The 25,582-nt window shown below is 39.6% G+C and overlaps 1 protein-coding gene across 1 annotated transcript in view; it reads left to right on the top strand.

Moving 5' to 3' along the window:
• Positions 1-1,205: 1,205 nt before the first annotated feature.
• BRIP1 (BRCA1 interacting helicase 1) overlaps positions 1,206-25,582 on the top strand; it is a 119,218-nt gene continuing 94,841 nt past the window's right edge. Inside the window, exons 1-5 of the mRNA XM_041001151.1 lie at positions 1,206-1,321; positions 4,205-4,319; positions 7,335-7,508; positions 11,049-11,176; positions 13,624-13,727. Of these exons, the coding sequence (XP_040857085.1) occupies positions 1,229-1,321; positions 4,205-4,319; positions 7,335-7,508; positions 11,049-11,176; positions 13,624-13,727 (614 nt within the window). The 5' untranslated portion in view covers positions 1,206-1,228. The remainder of the gene's footprint in view (positions 1,322-4,204; positions 4,320-7,334; positions 7,509-11,048; positions 11,177-13,623; positions 13,728-25,582) is intronic.

Below are 25,582 nucleotides of genomic sequence, written 5' to 3'. Positions count from 1 at the left end.
TCGGGGGGTTCGGGCGCCCGGGCTCCTCCGCCGGCTGAGGGAGGAGGAGCAGTGTGCGGAAGGGAGCCCGCACAGACCTGGGGCACGGGCGGCCGGTGGCCTCCACGCGCTGGCCGTGGGCGGGCCCGGGCGGCGCCGGCTGGGTCGCGCGGGTCGGGCCAGCGTCCCGCTTTGCCAGGTGGTAGCAAGGAGATACTGTTTCCCTCAGCTTTTATTTTGATTTCCTTAGGTGATACTTAAGGGGAGAGAAGTCTGTGGACTTGTTTCTTCCCAGGAACGCAGTGGTGCCACAGTTGCAGTGTGTGTTGTTGAGGTGGGGATCCCCCTGCTACAGCTCAGACGCAGCTGAGGAGCATCCTGTCTTGGCTCATTTTCGTACAAACTCTTCCAGCCCCACTGCCCCCCCTCTGTGAAGACACCTGCTAGTGAGATTTAAATGGGAATGATTGCTAGCCTCCTTTTGTGTCCAGTCTTTTTCTCCGTTAACAGCAGTCTTTGACTTAGGAATTATTACAGGTCAAGATTTTAGACCCGGGAAGAAGGCTTGTCAGAGCAATCCCTGGTTGCCTGTTACCCGTACAGGTTTTCCTTATATCTGCTAGAGAATTACACATGGAGAGAGAAGCAGAAAGAGGAAGATAGGAGGAAGAATGGGGCTATGGAGTGGGAGGGAGGGTTGCCTGAAGAATTTATTCCCATCGGTTGATTACAGGTGGTTTAAATAATTGCGAATGCCCTTGCTTCATCAGGCCAGGTACTGGGTCATTTTGGGCTGTTAATTTATTACACCTTGACAACAGTTTTGTGCTGTGGATATTTTTATTGTTTTCTATGATGGCTCTGAGGCCTAGGGAACTTGGATAACTTGCTAGGAGTCTCACCAATAGTTGGTGGCTAAATAAGGATGCAAATCTGGATTTATCAAGCAAGACACACTCAACCATTAGGATTTATAAGATGAGGACATTCTTTTAGTTCCATTTGTTTTAGTGTGGGTACTTCAAAAGGTTAGTAGAGAATGCATATTATGAAAAAAAAACCTGCATGGATTTAAAAAATGAACCCAGAATAAGCTTTTCACAAGCTTTTTGAAGTACCTTTGTACCCTTACTGATTCCAGTTGATTTCAAGATTTCTTAGTGTTAGATTCCTGATTTTCTTGGGGTGGTTTCAATATTGATTTTCATTTTTGTTGCAGTTAGCAATCTGAAGTAAACAAGAGAGCACCATGTCTTCAGTGTGGTCTGAATATACCATTGGTGGGGTGAAGATTAACTTTCCTTGTAAAGCTTACCCCTCACAGCTTGCTATGATGAATTCTGTAAGTATTGTTCACAGCTAAGCCTTCAGTAAGAACTGTCTGTGAGCCTGCATGTGTATTCTCAGGTAGCAAACGGATTAAGCATGTCGCTAGGGTTCATTTGGAAGAGCATCCTTTAGAAAACAATATGTTACATCCACAGTCAGAGCATGGAAGAACATTACTGAGCTATTGTCACCTCATTTGGAACCTGTGTTCCCTTTTGAGAATGATTGCTTTCTACAAGTATTTACTGTGTTTAATACAGAATTATTTATTTGCAAACTAATTGCTTTGACGTGCAAAAGTCCTTCATCTCTGGTGACTATTTTGTAACCCTCTCCCCTCTCCTCATACAAAATCTGCTGATTTGTAAATCTTATATAAAAGGGTATGGTTATTTGCATGTAGCCTCTGCTCATTCACCCACATGCTTTAAATCTTTTCTAGGAAATTCATTGAAAGTGTAAATGCTGTGAAAACAATTGTTATTGTGTTGAATTAATGGTGACAGTCTGTAGTAGATACTGCATACAGATGCATTCCTTGCCTTCCCATCCATATCCATGGACATGGACAGCTATCTATTTTAGTTATTAGCAAACATGCAGATTGGAATAAACCAGGTTTTCAGCTTGCTAAATCTTTTTTTTTTTTTAAGATTTATTTTTATTATTTTTTTTATTGGAAAGGCGGATATACAGAGAGGAGAGACAGAGAGGAAGATCTTCCGTCCGATGATTCACTCCCCAAGTGAGCGCAACGGACAATACTATGCCGATCCGAAGCCAGGAGCCTCTTCTGGGTCTCCCACGTGGGTGCAGGGTCCCAAGGCTTTGGGCTGTCCTGGACTGCTTTCCCAGGCCACAGGCAGGGAGCTGGAAGGGAAGCAGGGCTGCCGGGATTAGAACTGGCGCCCATATGGGATCCCGGGCGTGCAAGGTGAGGACCTTAACCACTATGCCACCGCGCCGGGCCCTCAGCTTGCTAAATCTTAATGTATTGCCCCTTTGCTTCCTATTTGATTTATTGATAATGGGATGATTACTGCCCTTGAATTACTACCTCTCCTGTCTCAGCTGTTAAAACCTCAGTTGAAGCTGCACCCATTAAATAAGAACTTTTAAAATAAATTGTTAGCTATGTCAGAATCTGGGTGATGATGGAAGTCACTTATATTTAATGGCTTCTATTTGATTATCATTGTTTTGGAATGCAAGGTTTCAGGGAAGAGGGGAGAGACTGAGACATTCCATGCACTGGTTCACATCCCAAATATCTGTAGAAGCCGGGGCTGGGCCCGGAGCATATAATTTCATCCAGATTCCCGTGAGAGTGACAGAGGTCCAAGGACATTAGCAGGGAAGTGGATAGAGAGTGAAGCAGCTGAGCTTGAGCTGGTGCTGAGGTGGGATGCCTACCACGTGCATCACAGCACTGTCTCTTGAGTGCTCTTTACTTCTGTATGTATTTGAAAGCTGTCAAGCTTGTCAGTTGCTGGTGGATCCCTTAAATGCTCACAGCTGAGGTTAAGTCATGGCAAAGTTGGGAGCCTTTTGGGTCTCCCACTGGGTGGCAGACAGCCAGTTGTTTGCGCCATGCCTCCTAGCATACACATTAGTTAGAAGCTGGAGTCTTGGAAGTAGAGCCAAAAACAAGGGATATGGATGTCTGAAGCAGCTGAACAATAACCCTGAGTTCCCTTTCTCTCTTGCCCCTTGCAACTGCCACTATGAATCGGGTGTACATACAATAAACATACAATATTTGTTCAGTTGTGTCTGTGTTATCTCAGGATAATATCTTTTAGATCCCAGTCATATTTTATACTTTTATTATATGTTTATATATTGATAAATGACAGATATTATTTTACATTTTTTAAACTATGCAATCATGCTCTACCTCTGTCTCTATGGAACTAAAATTTTGCTTGATATTACTTTAAGATGCAGCCCTGTTGATGCATTTGTTTTAATAACAGTGTAGCATCTTACTATATGAATATACCAGGAATGATCTGCTTTCCTGCTGGTAGGCCTTTAGGTTGTTTATATTCTTTTGCCATTACAAATTCTATTTTGAGCATTGTTTGCACACTACTTTGGCAGAGGTGTTGGTTTGTACTTAGGACTGAACTTGCTAGACTCAGGTGTCTTGAACTTCATTAGAAATGTTAGTTTCTGGGCCTGGCAAGGTAGCCTAGTGCCTGAAGTCCTTGCCTTGCATGCACTGGGATCCCATATGGGCATCGGTTCTAATCCCAGCGGCCCTGCTTCCCCATCTAGCTTCCTGCTGATGGTCTGGGAAGGCAGTCGAGGACAGCCCAAAGCCTTGGGACCCTGTACCCATGTGGGAGACCCGGAAGAGGCTCTGGGCTCCTGGCTATGGATCAGTTCAACTACGGCTGTTGTGGTTACTTGGGGAGTGAATCATTGGACAGAAGATCTTTCTCTCGGTCTCTTCTCTTTGTGTATCTGACTTTCTGATAAAAATAAGATAAATCTTTAAAAAAAAATAAAAGAAATTATTAGTTTCTGTGCAAAGTGGTTTTTAACAGTTTCTAATCTCACTAGCAGCAGCCCTAATTAACTTTTCATGAGAGATGCCATAGATATTAATATATCATAGTTTTATATAGATGACTGATGTTCACACTGTTAGCCACAAATTGCTTTCTCAATTTCTTCCCTGGGTTTGATAACCTTGTAAATCTAACATAATGTTAGGGAAAGATACAACGAAAGATATAACGAAATAAATTCTAGTCTTAACTAAATACTAGTTTTTTCTGGAATTGCTGAGTTCCCTGAAGGGTAGGCTTAATCTCCTTGTTCTGTTTGTCCTCATGGAGAAAAACTAATAATATTGATGTTTCTAAAAAGTTGATTTCTTTGTCCATAGATTGTGAGAGGATTAAACAGTAAACAACATTGCTTGTTGGAGAGCCCAACAGGAAGTGGAAAAAGCTTGGCCTTACTTTGTTCTGCTTTGGCATGGCAGCAGTCTCTTCTTAATGGTAAGTAGTTGCTTGATAGCTTGAACGTTTTTATTGAAACCTGAATAAAAATAGTAAGATACTCTTTTATTCTGACTACTTCACTTCTAGTTCAGCTGGCTGCTTGTGGCTTAGGAAAGCAGTAGAAGATGGCTCAGGTCATTGGGTCCCTCCCTCCATTTGGGAGACCTGGAAAAAGCTGTGGGCTTTGGATGAACCCAGCTCTGGTCATTACAGACCTTTGGGAGTAGGGCACAGATCTCTCTCCTCCTCTTTGTAAATAAATAAATACATAGAGAGGAGAGACAGAAAGATCCAACATTCATTGGTTCATTCCCCAGATGGCCACAATGGCTGGAGCTGAGCTGATCTGAAGTTACGAGCCAGGAGCTTCTTCATGGTCTTTCACATGTATGTAGGGTCTCAAGTACTTGGACCATCCTCCACTGTGCTCCAAAGCCATAAACAGCTAAATTAGAAGTGGAGCAGCTGGGACATAAACCGGTGCCTATATGGGTTGTTGTGCTTGCAGGTAGAAGATTAGCCAGTTGAGCCATCATGTTCGTCCCCAAAATAAGTAAATCTTTAAGAACAAGTTTCAATATATCAAAATATATTTCAATCTATTCAAATGGCATTGGACTAATCTAGCTTGTTCATCCATAGAGTATATAGACGTTTTAGAAGGTGAGTTAACCAAAACAAAACAACAAAAAAGAAAATGAGTAGATGGGGGGATGGCTTCGCAAGTTAGCATAGCAAGCTGATCCTCTGCCTGCAGTGTTGGCATCCCAAATGGGTATTAGTTTGTGCCCCAGCTGCTCCATTTCTCATCCAACTTTCTTCTTATGACTTGGGAAAGCAGTAGAGGATGGCCTAAGTCCTTGGGGCCCTACACCCATGTGGGAGGCCTGGAAGAAGCTCCTGGCTGCCAGCTTCAGATCAGCTCAGCTCTGACCGTTGTGGCCATTTGGGGAGTGAACCAGCAGATGGAGGACTTCTGCTTCTCTTTGCTTTTCTTTGTAAATCCTTCAAATATAAATAAGTCTTAAAAGAAAGTATTAGATAATTTAAGATGCTGGAGATAGTGCTATTTTACATAGTCTATTTGATTCTGGGTGATAATTTATTTTTTTAAAGATTTTTTTTTTTTAAATTACAAGTCAGATATACAGAAAGGAGATATACAGAAAGTGAGCGCAACGGCCAGTGCTGAGCCAATCCAAAGCCAGGATCCAGGAACTTCCTCCAGGTTTCCCACACGGGTGCAGGATCCCAAAGCATTGGGCCATCCTTGACTGTCTTCCCAGGCCACAATCGGGGAACTGGATGGGAAGTGGAGCTGTCAAGATTAGAACCAGCACCCATATGGGATCCCGGCACATTCAAGACTAGGACTTTTAGCTGCTAGGCCATGCTGCCGGGCCCCTGATTCTGGGTGATAATTTATTGTAATCTTTATATAAATTAATACCATTCAAATACTTTTGCAACAAATACATGATAATATTTACTTTTAGAAAAATATTTTTCACTAAGCTACATGCCTTCCTCCTGTTTGATTTTTTTTTTTAAAGATTTATTTATTTATTGGAAAGTCAGATATATAGAGAGAAGCAGAGACAGAGAGAAAGATCTTCCATCCAATGATTCACTCCCCAAGTGAGCTCTGCAACGGCCGATGCTATGCCGATCCGAAGCCAGGATCCAGGAACTTCTTCCGGGTATCCCACATGGGTGCAGGGTCCCAAGGCTTTGGGCCGTCCTCGACTGCTTTCCCAGGCCACAAGCAGGGAGCTGGATGGGAAGTGGAGCTGCCGGGATTAGAACCAGCGCCTATATGGGATCCCGGTGCGTTCAAGGCGAGGACTTTAGCAGCTACCTGTTTGATTTTTGAATTTCAGTGTAAGTGTATATTTGAGTAATTGTAATTTCATATATTAGTACTTTTTATATTTTTTGTATATTATAGGTAAATCCCTCTAGAAATGTTTGTGAGGTATTTCTACTATGCTAATTTGATGCTCCAGACAGGTGAGCAGCTTGTCCGTGTTTGTTACACACACAGCATTTGCCCAGTTGTAGCACTAAAAATCTTGTGTTCAGGGATAATTCCTAATCCTGATGAACTGGAATGATTACTCCTGCTGAAGAGAAAGATACTTGTTTGTTTAATTAGGTATTCAGATACTTCAGAAATTATAGAAAAACAGATTTAAAAGGTAAGTTTATTTTGGTGCCTGAAGTTTGGAAATCCATTCATAGATTTTCTTCATACACATTTTTTGTGATCTGTTTGAGTTTCCCTCATAAGTATGGATTTCAGAATTTTTTTTCAGTAAGATAATCATATTTTTTAAAAAGAATATTACTTTTGTAAAGATTTATTCATTTTTAAAAGTCAGATATAGAGAGGAGTAGAGACAGACAGGAAGATCATTTGTCCATTAATTTACTCCCCAACCGCCCTCAACAGCCAGAGCTCTGCTGATTTGAAGCCAGGAGCCCGGAATTTCTTCCATGTCTCCCACGCCAATGCAGAGTCCCAAGACCGCAGGCCGTCCTCGACTGCCTTCCCAGGCCACAAGCAGGGAGCTGGATGGAAAGTGGAGCTGCCCAGATTAGAGATGGTGCCCATATGGGATCCTGGTGCGTGCAAAGTGATGACCTAGCTGCTAGGCTACTGCTCTGGACCCAGTGTTTTTACTTGAAAGATTATGTAGCTGATTTGAAAGACAAAATACACAGAAGCAGAGATTTTTCACCTGCTTTAAATGGCGTTGTGGTAGGCCAAAGCCAGGAGCCTGGAACTCAGTCCTGGTTTCCTGTGTAGGTGGGAGGAGCTAGCTGTTGCTCCTTAGTGTGTACATTAACAGGAAGCTAGGAGCAGGAGTAGGGCTGTGCCTGAAGCTCAGGCAGCCCCCGTGTGCCAAATCACTATGCCCAGCATCTGCCTCTAAAGTTTTTAATTCCACCTCCTTGAATTTTTGAAGTACTCTTTCATATTATAAATAAATATTTTCCTTTCATTTTTAGGGAAGCCAGTGGATGAGGGCTTAAATAAAAAAGCTGAAGAATCATCATCCTGTTCTTGTGTCTGCCACTTGAATAATTTTGCAAACAATGACATGGACCAACGAACATCACATCATTTTAATAGTCCAAGCAAGCTACCTTCTGAGAGAAATGAAGTTTTATCAAGTTGTCAAGGTAATTTATATAGGAATGTGCGTCTGTAATAGAAGCCTTAATTATTAGTTATAAGACCTAATTTAGTTAGCAGGTAAGTTTTAATGTGTCTCTACTTAGTTTTTCTGGAATTATTTTAAGATAATATACAACATGGCCAAAAATCCTGGAAATTTTTTTTTTTATTTACTGGCATTTGGGGGATTGAAATAGCAAATAAACCTTTCTCTCGCCATCTTTCCCTCCCTCTCTTTCTAACTCTGCCTTTTTAAATAAATCTTTGAAAAGTCCATTTAAATCATTTTCCTGTTATTTGTGAGATTATCTTCCTGTTGTTAAATGTTGAGCATTTTTTTTATAATGTGCAGTGTAGTGACTTTTTGTATATTCATTGATGTGTATAACAGTCATTGCAATTAATTCCAAAACATTTCATTGTATTTTTAAAAAAGATTTATTTTTATTGGAAAGGTAGAGATACAGAAAGGAGGAGAGAAGAGAGGAAGCTCTTCTATCAGCTGGTTCACTCCCCAAATGAGCGCATTGGCCAGAGCTGAGCCGATCCAAAGTCAGGAGCTGCTTCTGAGTATTCCATGTGGGTGCAGGGTGCCAAGGCTTTGGGCTGTCCTGAGCTGCTTTCTCAGGCCACAAGCAGGGAGCTGGATGGGAAGCAGAGTCAACGGGACATGAACCGGCACCCATATGGGATCCCAGCACTTGCAAGGTGTGGTTTTCAGGTGCTAAGCTACTGCACCAGGCCAAATATTGAGCATTCTTTATATGTATATAGTCATTTAGGTAGTTTTTTCCCCTATCTCTTTGAGAGGCAAAGACAGATCTCCTAGCCTCTGGTTTACTTCCCAGAAGTTGGTAACAGGCAATTTGCTAAGCCAGGCCTGAGTCAGGAGCCCAGAACTCAGTCTGAGTCTCCTGCTCATGGCAGTGACCCAAGGACCTGTCTCCTGCTGCCCCTAGGGTGTGTATTGTGTTGGCAGGAAGCTGGAAGTGAGAGCAAAACTGGGTCTTGAACTCCTAAGTGGGATATATACAGCTTTATAACTGTTCTGTCAGATGCTCACTTCTAATTTTTGTTTTCATAAATTGGAATTATCCTTAATTGTTACTTGGCAGTTAAGCTTTCCTAAAACTAAAGCAGGATTTCTGGCAGCCATTTCCAGCACCATTGACAGTCTGGAACAGGGTTTCTCAACTATTTCTATTGGCAGTTTGGGAGAACTCTTTATTTTGGCCACAATCTTTAGCACTATGAGATGTTTAGCAGGACCCCTGGCCTCTTGGTTGGACATCCAACAGTCTGTCTGTTTCCCTAGGGAGGGAGTAGTAGTGTTAACCTGGGCCGTGACTGAAAATCACTGATCCAGATCTGTTTTTGTGGTGCTTGAACTAATTTTCTTGGAAGATGCAGAGCTCAGAGTTAAGTATCTTCCCTAAAAACCTATATAAAAATCTGAGGAATAACCAAGTCACTTTTTTTTTTATAAACAAGATTTATTTTTATTGGAATGGCAGATTTACAGAGAGGAGAGACAGATTTTCTATGTGCTGGTTCACTTCCCAAGTGGCTGCAGTGGTTGGAGCTGGGTCAATCCAAAGTCAGGAGTCAGGAACCTTTTCTAAGTCTGTTATGTGGGTGCGGGATCCCAAGGCATTGGGCCATTTTCTGCTGCTTTCCCAGACCATAAGCAGGGAGCAGGACAGGACAGGAAGTGGAGCAGCTGGGCCACAAATGAGTATCTGTATGGGCAGCTGGTGTCCAAATATCCATGCTGCCATTTGCAGATGTATGGTTAGCCATTAAGCCATTGTGTCATCTCCCTCACTCCCTTCCTATTCACGCCCCCCCCACCCCCCATTTTTTTTTCATTTACAGTGTAGTTCTAGAGAGGGAGAGATTGAGATCAAGATTTTTATCCACTGGTTTACTCTCCAAATGGCTGCATTGGCCTGGTCGCCAGGAGTCTCTTCCTGCTCTCCCACATGGGTGCAAAGATCCAGGAGTTTGAGTCACCTTCCACTGCTGTCTCAGGCACCTTGTTAGAGAGGTGAATGGGAAATGGAGTAGCCAGGCCTCGAACTGGCATCTGTATGGCATGCCAGTGTCACAGGCAGAAGCTTAACGCATTATATCACAATACTAACCCTGCAAAGATACTGTAGAAATAGCAGGTCTGAGTGAACAACTTCATCTACCAGAAGCCCTGGTTGATTTCACAGGTTGTGAAACTACAGTTATTAATACAGTGTAATGTTAGCACAGTGATAGACCAGTCTAAATGTATAGAGACCCAGCTTGGAGTCCAACATGTATCTAGAAGCTTTGTATTTTTATAAGTACTCATTGTAGAATATAGGGAAAAGGGGACGACTTATCCATAATGTGGTATTGGGACTGTTACACATCCATAGGGGAAATACTGAAATTGGAAGTCTACTTTACACCATGCACTGAGCTGTGTTCTCAGGCCCGGCGTGGTGGCCCAGTGGGTAAGGTCCTCACATTGAACACAATGGGATCCCATATGGGTACCAGTTCTGGTCCTGACAACCCCACTTCCCATCCGTTGTGTTCACTTGGGGAGTGAATCATTAGACGGAAGATGTCTCTCCTTCTCTCTGTACGTCTGACTTTGCAATAAAAATAAATCTGAAAAGTATGTTCTCGGTAGATTGAAGAGTTAGATATTGAAGGCAAAGCTGTTAGGATTTTAGAACACAGTGGTTTTCAAAAGAATTACATATGTCCCTAAGACGCTGAGGAAGTGTGACTTACAAGTGGGTTAGGGAGGTTCTTTCATGGCTGTTCTAGAAATTTGAAGCAGTATTTTTTTTTTTAATCTTTTAAAAAATGTAAAAGCTGTGCTGTGTGACATAAATTCACCTCTGTGTTTGTGTAAATCTCCCCCCTTTTTTGAAGAGTATATTGGACTCTCATAGATCTCTCTCCTTGGAAGGCATCTGTAAATCTTTTAAGACCAAGAACTGTATCTTTTTCTTAGTATCTGGTTATCTGATTAGTGTATGAAGTCACTACAATAAGTGAATGTTAAAATTAGTTCAAATGAGGGGTATATAGAATGAAGAATGTACAGAGAGGAACAAAGAGAATGCTGTGTTTCAGAACACATGTAGAAGGGAAAAACTGAGGGGAGCCTGCACCTGCATGGGGGACCCCGCTGGAGGCTCCTTGCTCAGGATTGGCAGTTGTGCACACTGGGGGAGTGAGACAGCAGATGGAAGATCTTTCTCTGTCTCTCCTCTGTAAATCTTTCAAGCAAAAATAAATTAAGAAAAAAATAAGTTGACTAGGAATAGTGAAGCACAGTGTTAGAGGTATTAAGGAAAAAGGAAAGGTGTTTCCTGTGTTCCGGGGTTATTAGGTTTGGTAAAGTAAATTGAATGTTAAAGTTCTTTTGAAACATGTGTGGTGTTTCATGTTTTAAACTGTTGTATCAAAATTTCAGATGTAAGTATGACTTCTTATTGTTTCAATTTTCTTTATTCATTCCCTAAGTGTAATGTGTTTTTTATTCTCTATGTAAGCCTCTCCTGAAAAAAACACTCTGGCTGCAAAGCTATCTGCCAAGAAACAGGCAAGCAAATCCAGAGATGAAAATGATGATTTTCAAGTAGAGAAGAAAAGAATTCGACCATTAGAAACTGCACAGCAGGTAAGCAGCATTTGTTGGCTGTGAAATAATCTGTGTTGGAAGCTGACCGTGGGGGTCTGGTGTGAGGTTCAATGGCCAAATCCTCACCTTGGAAGAGACAGCATCTCATATGGGCGCTGGTTCTAATCCCGGCAGCCTCGCTTCCCATCCAGCTCCCTGCTTGTGACCTGTGAAAGCAGTCGAGTACAGCCCAAAGCCTTGGGACCCTGCACCCGCGTGGGAGACCTGAAAGAATCTCCTGGCTCCTGGCTTTTTGGATTGGCTCAGTTCCAGCTGTTATGGCCATCTAGAGGGTGAATCAGCAGATGGAAGATCTTTCTGTCTTTCCTTCTCTCAGTAGATCTGATTTGCCTTTCCAATAAAAAAAATATTTTTTTTTAAAAAAAAAAGAAAAGGCAGCTGACCATGGTAGTCAAGTATTAGGGTTTCAGTGGCACTTGTAGAGATTAGTTGGTTAACATTACTGCAGTAGATTAAATGATCATTTATTACAACTTCATTTTTTGTTAAAAGAGATTTACTACAGATTATTTGTAGTCATATCACTAAGATGAAACTGCACGATGGTTCTCTACCACCCTTCCCACAGTCTAATATTTATTTTTCTGGTTGTGGGGAGTACTGTGGTTACCTGGAATTATTTCTTTTCCTCCTATGCATTTAGACAGTAGGCTGTGGCATCTGGAGATAAACAGACCTATGTTCAAATCCTGGATGTCATCCTGTGAGGAATTGAACAGTATTTAATTTAAGGTATGTCTTGGTAGTACAGCTCTTTGTACTATTTAACTGCTTCATTACTAGTGTCTAATAGTGACATTTTCCTTTGACCAAAATAACAGTGTTTATGTTGTGGGCCACTTCGTTAATAACAGTTTTAGCGTAATGACAATGCTTAACTGTTCAGGAAGATTGATCAAGGCCAGTGTCATGGTGCACAGTAGAGACAGGTAGTAACAACAGCATCCTGTATTGAAGCATTGGTGAGAGTCCTGGCTGCTCTGCTTCCCATTTCATCTCCTTGCTGGGCACTTGGGAGAGCAACAGAGACTGACTCTAGTTCTTGGCCACCCGTAGGGGAGAATCTGATGGACTTTCAGTCACCTGGGTTCAGCCCGGCTCTGCCTTACAGCCATTTGGGGAGTGAACCAACAAATCTTTCTCCCTATCTCTTTTTCTCTGTTATTCTGCCTTTCAAGTAAGTACATTATTAAAAATTGATATATAAATTTCTGAGAATTAATAAAAGGCTTCAGTTATTGGATATTTTAATGAAGTATACTTCTTATAAAAATACAATGTTTTCTCAGGTTTCATGTCAGGTTAGGAAAGCTGTGATCTTAACACACTTAGTTACAGATAATAAAGATAATTATTAGCATGCACTTTGTAGGTAAGTAATTTAGTGCTTTTAATTGAGTGTTCCAAAATTGTGGTTGTATTCTTCTGTAATCATATAAAGCATTAATTTTTTATTGTTTTTAGAAGTAAACTAGTGTATTTTTGAGATTTTTTGATGTTTGCATTTATTTGAAATGAGATTGATTGATTGATTGATCTCCCATCTGCTGGCTTACTTCCAAAATGACCACCACATCAGGTTCTGAACTAAGCTGAAGCCAGGAGCCAGCAACTCCATGTGCATCTTCTGTGTGGGTGGTAGGGGACCAAATGGCTGGGTCATTTTCTTCTGCCTTTCTGTGTGTAGTAGCAGGAAGCAGGATTGAAAGCAGAGCATCTGGTTTGGAGCTGGTGTTCTAATGTGGAGTACTGACTTTGTAAGAGGCTTCTTGACTCAGTGTGCCCCAGCTCTAAGCCCTATTTGTGAAAGTACCAGCCACAAATGAAGTGTCCTCCCTACTGCTACCATTTATGCAGTGTATAGGTAGAGATGAATGTTGTAAAGTGGGGCTCAATGCAAAAATTTTATAGTCTTACTTCACTGGTTGTCATTTATCTACAAGGAAGATTCTCAGTAGAAATACTTTTCTCTCCCCTTATAACTTGAATAAGTCTTTGGTAGCAGGAATAAGGATGTATAAAGTTTGTAAAGATCTTATAGGAAATCATGATATTTAAAATTTTTATCTTGTGTTCTCATTAATGTAGAATAAGAATCATGTTTTGACTTTCACCTTCTGAATAAATATGTGGTTAAACTCTGAATGCTTTGCTTGATGTCTTTGTGGTAGAACTTCTATAGGATCATTTTATGATAATTTTGATATCACCATCTAAAGCTGTTTTTATTGGGACTCAAGAGTTGTTACTTTTTCTATTAAGTGCTCTAACAAGGACGTGTTTGTTTTTAAAAATTAATTATTGTCCATTAGTCATTCTTTTATTTTTGGATGTGTAATGAAAAAACAGAATTGTGATGTTTGAGAACAGCTAGACTGTCCGACACTTGCAGTTTACATTGAAGTTCCTTTTTTGTCTGCTTACAGATGAGAAAACGTCATTGTTTTGAAAGGGAAGACAGTCACGTGAATACAAATGTTTCAGGAGATGCTATAAAGCTCAACTCTCCAAGAAAGATAAACTCTTTTTCGCCACAAAAAGTATGTATTTATGCCATTTTTTATTTTAAAGAAGTAAAATGGAATTTTCTGAATTCATTTTCGAAAAATGAAAAAAATAATGTTAGTAAAAAGGCTTGAAAGTTTTAGGTGGTGTCATATCTCTGCTACTGATACATGAGATGCATGCCTCAAGTCATTTGTAAAATGAAAGAATTGGGGCCCAGCGTGATAGCATAGTGGTTAAGGTCCTCGCCTTGAACGCGCCGGGTTCCTATATGGGTGTCAGTTCTAATCCTGGCAACCCCACTTCCTATCCAGCTCCCTGCTTGTGGCCTAGGAGAGCAGTCAAGGATGGCCCTTTTGCAGAAGGAGACTTATTTTTAAGAAACTTTGCTGTGTAAATTAATTGGTAAATTAATGATTGCTGTTTTTCCTTGAATTTGACATTAAACTTGTTTCTTTTGAATATTTTACTTTGTGGTAACTCGGTTTCAAAATTATGGATTGGAAAATTCAGTGGTTGTCTAAGTTGAAGATTAGTTTATTTGAAAGAGTAACAGGGAGAAAGCTCTTCCATTCACTGTGTGCTCTTCAAGTGGCTATAACAGCCAGCACCTCGGAGATGCTCAGAACCTGGAAATCTGTCCAGCTTTCCTATGTGGATGACAAGAACCCAAATTCTTGGGCTATACCCTGCTGCTCTCCCATGCACATTAGTAGGGAGCTGCATTGCAAGCCAAACACCTGGAACTTGAACTGGTGCTCCAGGTACAGGATTATGGCATGTTGGTTGGCAGCTTATCCCATCCGCGTAGTTGCTGGTTTATCTGATCATCATCTAGGCTCTCTAGTGTTTTTAAGTTGGGAAATAGTGTCAAGATCTCCTTTATATGAATAAGCTTATAGTGTATACCACATGTTTTCTTTCAGTTTAGATTCTTTTTTTATATTAATAATTCATGTGTCAGAATCCTAGTGAAGCATCAGTTGCTAGCATTGTGATGTTGTTCTTCCTGTTCTAGTTTTCTTAATTTGTATTTTATTCACTGTATAATTAAATCTTGACAAAGAGGAAGATACTCTTACAGACGCATTCTTCTGCTTATATTTGTGTTTAGTTTACTCATTAATTAGATGCTAACATTATTTATATCTGAGTTAGAGGAATGGTTAGCAAGTTTTATTTCACTCCCTTTTCCTATTGTGTAGAGGAGGCATTGGTCCAGCAGAGTGCGCTCTTGATCTTCTGATAGCTTTGCTGTTTATTCTTTCCAGTCCCTTGCTTTTTTTTTCCCCCTCCCCAAATATTTAAGATACTCTTTAGGGTATCAGAAGGAAAAATCCATTTTATCAGTATTCTGTAAGTCATTTTCTCATGGTTTTATTTTTAGTACTACTGTGGCATATGTGGCAAATGTTTATTATCTGCTCTTCCTCCAAGCTGTTCAGAAATATTAACTGACAGTTACAGGCTCATGTTTGGATGCTGATTGTCAAATTTATTTAACTTTGTGTTTGACTATATTCAGAAGAAAAACTAACATTGTTTTAGGCTTAAGATTTTAGTTTAAGAATTTTAATTTTTTCTTAGAATTCTTTTTGTTTTTAAGATATATTTTATTTTACTTTGAAAGCCAGAGTTACAGTGAGACTGGGAGAGACAGGTTTTCATCTGCTGATTCACTCCCCAAATGACTGCAGTGGCCAGAGCTGGGCCAGTCTGAAGCTGGGAGCCAAGAGTTTTCTTCCAACTTTCCCATGTGAGTGCAGGGGCCCAAAAAGTTGGAACATCCTCTGATGCTTCCCAGGCCATAGTTGCGGAGCTGAATTAGGTAGTGGAACAGCAGGGCTATGAATCCACACCCGTAGGAGATGGAAGCATTGGCAGACGGAGGATTAGCCTGTCATACCACCATGGTGGACCCTTTAATTTGTTTTTTAACGGATGCAATGTACTTCATGAATACAATTCTAATATGATGCTAATTCTTCTCTCCACCTCATTGTATCCTTCTCTTCCTCCCACTATTTCCTCCCTCTGCCTGTCTTTCTTTGCTAGTTTTTGAGATAACAAATAATTACAGCAAAAAGGCTTAATAAACTTCACTGAATAAGAGATTGAATAAGTAAAAGCAAAAAGGCCCTAGATTAGTGGGAATATAGACAGTTGTTTTAGAAAATAACTGGATGGGAAAGTTTATCATTTCACCAATAGACTGAATTTTTTTAAAAAAATGAAAATGATGAATGATGTGTTTTGATCATTGTGAGTTATATACATGTATGGAGTTACTGAAACATACCCATAAATTTGTGTACTTAGTATAAATGGTATGGAAACAGAGTAATTTAACTCAATCTTTGTAAGTCTCAGAGAAGATACTGATATTTTTCCCAATTCTGTAAGGAAATTAAGGCACAGTGAATTTAATATGGTGTTCGTATCACAAAGCTGAGCTGTGGAGGCAGGGCTAAAACCTAGACTCCAGGATCGGTCTTCCTGACCACCTCAACATTATGTCTCTAAATGACCTCTTTTAGATGACCTTTCGACGACTGTTTATTATTTTTTTTTAAGATTTGTTTTTATTGAAAAGGTAGATTTATAAAGAGGAGGAGAGAAAGATCTTCCATCTGCTGGCTCATACCCCAAATGGCTGCAGTGGCCAGAAGCAAGCTGATCTGAAGCCAGGAAGGAGCTTCTTCTGGTTCTCCCACATGGATACAGGATCCCAAGCATGTGGCCATGTGGGATCCTGGTGCTTGGAGGTGGAGGATTAACTGAGTGAGCCGTTACACCAGCCCCACATAGTTCATTAGTGCACTGTCTCAAGTCCTGTTACATGCAGTAGTACTATTACCATTAACTATGTTGAGGTAAATTTTCTTTGTTCCTTCCTTACCTAATTGGTTCTGAGATTTTACTATGATTAGATGTCGAATATTTTTTAGCATCTTTTCTGCATTTATTATCAGCTGATTTTAATCCATTCTATTTGTTATATATTACATTTATTGGTTTGCTTATGATGCACCTAGAGTGAATTCCACTTGATTGTGGCAGATCTGTTTCATGTATTGTTGGGTTCAGTTTTCAGTATTTTTTCTTTTTTTTTTTGGTCTTTTTTTTTTTTAATTAAAACTTTATGGGGCCCAGCGTGATAACTCAGTTGGCGTGATAACTCCACCTGCAAGTGCTGGGATCCCATATGGGCACTGGTTTGTGTCCCAGCTACTGTACTTCCCGTCTAGGTCCATGCTAATGGCTTGGGAGAGCAGAGGATGAACTAAGGCCTTGGGACCCTGTACCCACTTGGGAGCTGTGGAAGAAGCTCCTGGCTTCTGATTTGCTCAGCTCTGGCCATTGCGGGCATTTGGGAAGTAAACCAGTGGATGGATCTTTCTCTAGTTAAATCTGCGTATCTAACTGAAATAATTAATTCTTTTAAAAAATACTTTATTAGTTTGGAAATGCTCAGTGATGGAGGGAGGGAGAGAGAAAGAGAAAAGGCAATGTGAATAACTGGGCTTCTGTTTGTTCCTCTGCAAATGGTTGCAGTGGAAGGAGCCAGGTACCTGGAACTTCATCTGTGTCTCCCACAAGTGCAGTATGGGTCCAAGCACTTGGGCTCCCTATTCTGCTTTCCCAGGAACATTAGTAGGGAACAGGGAAGCCAGAACTCAAACTGGTGATCTTATAAGTGATGCCAGCATCACTACTAGCTGCTTAACCTGATGTGGCACAAAGTTGGCCAGTTTGACATTTTTAAATTGAGATTTGCTGTGTGTGCTTGACATTCCTTGAGCTTCTTGGATTTGTGGGTTTTTAATTTTCATCAAATTAAGCAAGATTTGGGCCATTATTTTTTAAAACATTATCGTGTACACTTCTATGTTCATTTTTAAAAGAATTTCTCATGTGCTTCATTTGGTCTAACTTGCAGTGTTGAGACTTTGCATTTTCTGATCTTTCATTTGATGTTAATCACATGTAGTAGATTTTTTTCAATTGTATATTCATTTGTAGAAGATAGTAATTTTGTCATTCTAGTTGTTTAAGATTTATTTTACTTGTTTGAAAGGTAGAGTTAGAGAAAAGAAGAGATTGAATCACATGTTCTGGGTCACTCCTTATTTGGTTACAGCAGCAGGAGCTAGGCAAAGTTGAAGCCAGGAACTTCTTCAGTCTACCAAGTGGATGCAGAGACCCAAACACTTGGGCCATCCTCCGCCATTTTCCTAGGCATATTAGCAAGGAGTTGGGTCGGAAATGGAGTGTCCATGACTTGAACTGTCAGCCCACATGGGATGCTATGCCAGAGTGCCAGACCAAAGATTGTCATTTTATGTATCTTCTTTTTGTTTTGCTTTACTCCAGAATGCAATCCTATATTGCCAGTAGTTCCAAATTATTGTTTCCTTTGTTTGTCCAATTAGCTGAAAGTTTATAGTGGGGAAAAATAGCTAAGATTGCTGCTTTTTCCTTACATCCAGAAGCAGAAGTTCCTACATTTATGTTTTTAAGGATATTTTCTGTTTTTGTGAAAGTGCTTTTTGGAAGACTTTTGCATACCTGTGTATTACTCTAAGTAAAAACTCCTGTAAGACAAATGTTGAATTAATTTGACCAGTTAGTTGATATTGATAGCAGTGTTGGAGCAATTTATGAAGAGATTTTAAGGGTTTTTAAACAGTGGATACTTTGGAGTGTTTGTGTGGATGCTGGTGCATGTCCCGGCTACTCCACTTCCCACCTAGTGTTCTGCTGGCATGCCTGGGAAAGCAGCGAAGGATGACTCACTTGGGACTCTGCACCTGTGTGAGACTCAAAAGAAGCTCCTGGCTCACAGCTTCGGATCAGGTCAGCTCAGGCCATTGTGGCCATTTGGTGAGTGAACCAGCAGATAGAAGACCTCCCTCTCAAAATCTACCCTTTTCAAGGTAGATTTACAAAGGGATAATGACAGATTTTTCATCTGCTGGTTCATTTACCAAGTGGCTGCAGCACCAGAGCTGGGCTGATGTGAAGCCAGGAGCCGGTCTCCAATATTCGTGCAGGGTCCCAAGGATTTGGGCCATGTTTCACTGTTTTCCAGGCACATCAGCAGCTACTGGATCAGAAGTATAACAAGCAGGGCTTGAACTGTTACCAGTATAGGATATCATCACTGCAGCGGAAGCTTAACTTACTATGCCATGGCACTGACTCCTTCCTTATTTTTTAAGATTTATTTATTTTGGGGGCCCAGCTCAGTGGCCTAGTGGCTAAAGTCCTCACCTTGAACGCACCGGGATCCCATATGGGTACCGGCTGTAATCCTGGCAGCTCCACTTCCCATTCTAGCTCCCTGCTTGTGGCCTGGGAAAGCAGCTTGGGACCCTGGCTCCTGTGTGGGAGACCTGGAAGAAGTTCCTGGCTTCTGGCTTTGGATCAGCACAGCACTGGCCATTGCTGTCACTTGGGGAGTGAGTCATCGGACGGAAGTTCTTCCTCTCTGTCTCTCTTCTGTATATCTGACTTTGCAATAAAAATAAATAAATCTTAAAAAAAAAAGAATTTTTTTTTCCCAGAACGGCAGATTTACAAAGAGGGAGAGACAGAGAAAAATCTTCCATCTGCTGGTTCATTCCCCAAGTGGCCGTAACAGTGGGAGCTGAACTGATCTGAAGCCAGGATACAGTAGCTTCTTCCAGGTCTCCTACACAGGTGCTGGACCATCTTATACTGCTTTTCCAGACCACAAACAGGGAGCTGTTTAGGAAGTAGAGCAGCCAGGATACGAACCAGTGCCCGTTGGAAGTGGAGCAAACAGGACTCAAACTGGCACTCTTATGTGATGCTAGCACTACAGGCAAGGGCTTAGCTTTCTATGCCGTGGCTCTGGTCCAGCAGTGATTTTTTTTTAAGGGTTTATTTTTATTGGAGAGGCAGATTTTTTTAGAGAGAAGCAGAGATAGAAGGATCTTCTATCTACTTGTTCACTTCCCCAAATGGCCACAATAGCTGGAGCTGAGCTGAGTCAAAGCCAGGAGGTAGGAGTTTCTTTCTGGTCTCCTACGCAAGTGCAGAGTCCAAAGACTCTAGTCCATTCTCCACTGCCTTCCCAGTCCCAGGGAGCTGGATCGAACTGGAGCAGTCAGGACACAAGCCAGCACCTGTGTGGGATCCCTGTGCTTACAGACAGAGGATTAGGTTAGCCCACTGAGCTGTTGCACCTGCCTACTGACATTTTAAACATTATCATAGGTGAAAAACAGTCTATGTAGAATTGTCTTTGATTATCACAAAATCGGCATTTAAACTTGGCTTTAAAAAAAATCAGAATCCAAGTAAGGTATATGTATCATTTAAAAGAAATGTCATTTGTTGAAAAAAAAAAATGGGTGTTCCCCCACCCCCACAGGAGTTCCACTGTTCTGGACTTAGTATTTCCATGTTGTCATTTAGGAAAGCTTACTTTCCCAGGGAGTATGGGAATAGTAGTTCCATCTAGAGGTTGAATTAGATTCAGATTTGGTTTTGTCTTTGTTTCCTTGAATAACACATTGGCAGTGCTACATGCTTACAATTGTAAGACAACCGTAATTTGGGAGACAAATTATATCCATTTGTTTTTCCTATAAATTGAGCATGCTTTCATGTTATTAAATATGCTTTGACATTTTTCATGACTGCATTGCATTCTGTTTAATAGCTTTTCTGTAACTTATAATTTCCTTTGTCTAGATGTGTAATGGAGAATTCATTACACTAGCTCATTTTTTTTTCTGGATGTGGTTCTTTAATTGTGACAAATACACTAATTTGACATGCTAATAAAACAATATTCTAATTGAATGGAAACTGATGAATCATACAGCATTTTACTTAATGACTTAATAGTCCTATCAAGCTGTGATCTCTGTAATGAGATTTTTACATGGTCTTTTGCTGTGGTGTTTCACAAATTTTGCATATAGGCCTATTAAAAGCAGTCTGCAGAACTCTTGAAAAATACTAATCTCAGTACATTTAAGTTGTATTTTTCATAATTTCTCAGTGAACCAATTACTTTACCAATTATTGAACTGCGTAATGACATCTTCCTGCAAGGCACTTTGTTGATTATATTTCTGTTCATGTGCTTTGCTTCTGCATGATTCAGTCTTTTTTAAAATTTTATGACACAAGTTTAATAGGCACTGGGGTTTCCTCTCTCCCTTCCTATGTTCCCCCCACCCCCCATTGTTCTCCCCTCCAGTCTTACAATGGTTGTCTTTCACATTGCACTAGTTCAGAGTGGATTTTATTATATTAAAAACCCATGGGCTTCTCCAATTTAAGGAAGTTCTGTCTTTTTATGATAATTTCAGCCCTTCCACTGTTTTCAACAATTAAGTGTTTAGCCCTAAAGAGCTTTTTATTTTGCTGTGATTGTTTTCTTGGAATTATTTTCCTGGAATACAGCAATGAAAAACATACTTACTATTTTAAATGACTCCTAAATTACATGGGTCTCCTTTAGCACAAATTTTCAATTTTGTTCCTTCTCTTTTACTGTGTTAGTTTTGTTATATACTGATTGTCCTTGATTGTGGTTAACATTTAAGGCAGAAAAAAAAAAAAAACTGTTTGCCATCCTCCCATCTTTCTATGTCTAATTGCCTAGTTTTCATAATAGACTGTGCAAGTGTTAGGTAGCAAAGCTGATTAGTTTAGTTGGTGTGATTTTAGTGCTGCGATATGACTTGCTGGCTTTAGCTTTACTCACCAACCCCTTGTGGTAGACCTGCTGACTCAGTAGGGTAGCTGTCCTTTTCCCTGAAGCATGCCTTGTGTGAAGTTCATGCTTTTTTTTTTCTCCTCTTATAAGTTATCTGTTGATCCTAGAAATATGTTACAGGCTTATTTATTGATGAACTGCCCCTCCAAACTTCTTCTTACTGGTTTTATTCCTTTTCACAGTCCAGTCCTAGGAGTTGGCAATTTAGATAATCCCCAGCTCAGTAGTACAGTGACATGAGAAGTCTACATGTATGTAGGAATGTGATGACGTTCATTAAGTGGTAGGAACTCTCATATCCCTTTTGTTTCTTAGAGCATCTTGCTTTTTTTTTTCTTCTTTTGGACGTTTATTTATTTTTATTGGAAACAGATTCCCAGAGAGGAGATAAACATCTCTGTCCAGAAAAAGATTAGATCATCCCAACATTGTGGGCTCAGTTTTTATAAGCTTGCAGCTCTATAGATCCTGTTGTGCATGTGAGCATGCAGGTTTTACAGTGAGCGTCTACCTTTTCCTCTTCATTTTACAGAAAAATTACCCTCACCTGCAATCCCTGCTCCCTCCCTGCCTCTCCCACACACAGAGAGGAACCATTGTAAACTCTGTTAAGACCCAAGAAACTGGCAGGTCTCTAAATCTATGCTGATAGGGTAGTTGATGGGAATATGTGACTGTTATTTCAGTTAATTAAAATTAAAATCTATTTACTTGAACTAAGCACATTTCAAGTGCCTGACAGCCCTATGTGGATCATGGCAAATATATTGAAGATTGAGTATATATCACAGAAGATTCTTTGGGGAAGGTGCTGTTTTAGATGTTTCTATGTTGATAATAACTTGTAGCTTCTAATGTTTGAAAGAAACAACTTCCTTTTTAATAGGTTTTTTTATCAAAAGTATTTGGTCGATATGTGTGACATGATTTGGAAGGATAATTTTCTAACTTACTGAAGAAAGCCTGAAAAATTACAAAATATTAAAAAGTGAAACTCACTTGTAATCCCACAGATTTTAAAAAGTCCTTTTGAATTATGTCAGTGCATGAAAGTATACAGTTGGATTGTCAACTAAATGATAGGCAGATACAATTTTACCACAGTTTCTTCGTCCCTAGTGACTTTTGAACCATGTCTTGATGGTCTGGGTGGAATAATTGTGTGACTTTTCAGGATGGTACATAAGTCTGCCTCTCATGATACCAGTTTGTCTCACTATTGTTGATGCTAAATTTGATCCCTGAGTTAAAATGGTTACCACAGGGTCTCTTCATTGTAGAGGTACATTTGCCTTTTGTAATTACTAAGTTATCTGTGTGGTAATACTTAGGGACTGTGAAGATCCTGTTCCTAGCAACTTTTGGGTTTAATCAGATACTACGCAAGAGTTTTAAAATAGTGGTTTAGAATTATCCATTTATAATTTATCCATTTATAATTTCTAGCTGGCATACTCTTGCAAGGATCTGTACTTCCAGCACGTTTGCCTTTTGTGTTTACTGTTTTTTCCTTTTTGTTATCAACACCCCAAGTATTTCTCATGTAGTTGATCAGCACTATTTAGAGACTCATTGCTATTGTCATATTGGTGGAGAGTGCTAATATGTCAGAATTGTTGCTTTATAGCACTTTGGTCATATTTATGAGATATTCATTCTTTACCTGAGAATTCTTATTGAGTAATACTGTTCCAGTATTAATTTAGATGAAAATTGCTCCACTTTGGGCCTTTCTTGATTAATTCTACTGGAATGGACTTTGCAGAAACTGGGGCCTGCTGTGTGTTAAGGAATTTCCATTTATACCAGGCAAGAAAGTAAATAGTAAGTGCAGAATAGGGTAACAAACACTTACGGTATCAAAAAACAACCGTGAAAAGGATCTGTCTTAATGTGCTAGCCCATTGCAGTTTAACATATTGCTTACAACCTTCACAATAGAATTTGAGTGACTTCAGTTACACATTCCAGGAGACTGGCAGTCTGTTACAATCAGAGTCTGAACTTTAGAGCAGGCTAATTTACAGTGATGGGATGAAGAAAGTTGTGGATTTGTATTACACACTCTCACCTGACACTGTATCTGATCCCTTACTTGCTGATTGACATCTTGAATGAGCTCTTTGAAGCAAGTTCCAGCTTAATTAAAACGTTTGCTTGGTTAGCAGTGATCTGTGAAAGCCTGTGATAAATATTGAATCAGGTTCACCTGCTGGTTGCTGCGAGTGGATAAACAGCTGCTTTGTGCAGTTTAATCATGAAACTGGCAGTAGAGTACTACTGTTTGAATTTTTTAGAAAAGAATTGTTGAAAAGGTATAGTTATGTCACTTGGCTATCTTACTGGAGTGTGTGCTTATGTGAGATTTTGCACAACAGGCATTCAGTACCTGTTTAGATGGCTTGGACAAGAGCTAATGGTTGATAAAGATGAACAGGCTTTTTATGTCTTTGTTCACTGGTCTTTTACCTTTAGCTCATTATGTGCTCAACTTTTTGAAATAAGGAAAAACAATGTTTTGCTTTTTGCCTAGTTAAATGGTAAATGGATATGAGCCTAAAGCTTTATTTTAAGATGAAGGTTATGAGTTTCAGTATCTACACGTTTATTACATATTTTGCAGCAAGTTGAAGGACTCTTATATTTTGCTCTTTTTCTTTTTTGGCTGTAAATTGTACATTAGTGCACTGCCCATGTATTTTAGCATTGTTTTAATGTTTGGTAAGTGGCAAAAGTTAAAATAGAAAATAATTTACAAGCAGTGGAGGAACTTTTATAAAATGTCTTATTTTGATTGTATTTGTTGCTTAAGAGAATAATGACTAGTTAAGTTGGCTGTAAAGAAAGCTCTTTGCATTTGATTTCCATTCTAAAATCAGATGTAAATACTGGAATAAAGCCCTCATAAAAATAATCCAGAATCCCCTTTTAGCACCTGATGAAAATAAGTTTCACTTTCTAAAAATGTGTGTAAATTGTGTCTGTCTTTTCTTGGTGCTGTCAGTCCTTTGTAACAGCCCTTGGACTATAGCTTAAGAATGTTTCCCAACAGATGAGGTGCAAAAGAGAGAGCTATTTTACCAGACCTTAAGCTAAGAGAACCCAACATAGAGTTTATTGGTTGTTTTCTGTTTTGCAGTTGTACCATTTTTGAGTAAATTATTTACCATAGGGATAATTTCTAATAATCTCCCTGAAGTTTCTGTATTTTTATTCCTGCTCTCAGTTTATTTGGAGTTTTGTGGGAGGAGTTAGTTTTGAAGTTATAGTCAGCCTTCTCAGTATTGTTTTCTATTTGTACTACATGCAGTTCAGTTCAAACTTTTCATTGTACAGCATAAATAATGCCATTGATTGAAGAACCTCGTAAGCTATTTGTCCATTCTTTGATACATTTAACCTGTCTTCTTTATTATTAAAGTAATAACATATCTGTTTTAATGTACAAGATTTTCTGTAACATGCATGCCTAGCAATGTCATGCTGGGTTAAAGGGTCTGTGTTATCTTTAATTGCTATGAAAGAGATGTGCCAGTTTGTGCTTGGGTGAGCTGTTGCTTCGTATTCTAACACGCAATCTGATGGTTGTGTAATACAGTATAATAATTGTTTTAATTCTTGGGTATTTATTGGTTTATCTTTTAAAAATCGTTTTATTGAAATTCCTTGAATGTTATAGGTAGCTGATCCTTACTTCTGTATATTACAAATAGAATCTCTGTACTTTCTTTCACCTTTTTTTTTTTCCTTTAAGGAGGCTATCTGTAGGAGTTTCACAAGAAAATTTCAGAAAGTTTGTTAAAAAATGGAATTTAAGCGTTTGTTTTGGCACAAGAAATTTTGAATTGCATGCATTTTCCATGAACTTTTTGATGTACCCACATATTAATAAGGCTTCATTTTCAGTTGTTTGTGCTTTTGGTTTATTGTTTCAAGAACCCTTTTCTACATTTAGGTCATAAAAGTCATTTTCTTGTATAGAAACAAATACCACATAGATCACAAAGCCTTTTATGAAAACTTTTTTGGCTTTTGCTCAAAAGAGTCTTTTCATGAAAAGTTTTGGGGTTTTTTTCCATTCTGGGATAAAACATGGATCTTGTTAGAAAATATTTGATTTA

The sequence above is a fragment of the Ochotona curzoniae genome, unplaced genomic scaffold (genome assembly GCF_017591425.1).
Source record: "Ochotona curzoniae isolate NIBS_2020 unplaced genomic scaffold, NIBS_Ocur_1.0 scaffold_2453, whole genome shotgun sequence".
Classification (NCBI taxonomy): domain Eukaryota; kingdom Metazoa; phylum Chordata; class Mammalia; order Lagomorpha; family Ochotonidae; genus Ochotona; species Ochotona curzoniae.
The sequence above is the reverse complement of the archived record's forward strand: the minus strand, read 5'-3'. Positions and strand labels throughout refer to the sequence as shown.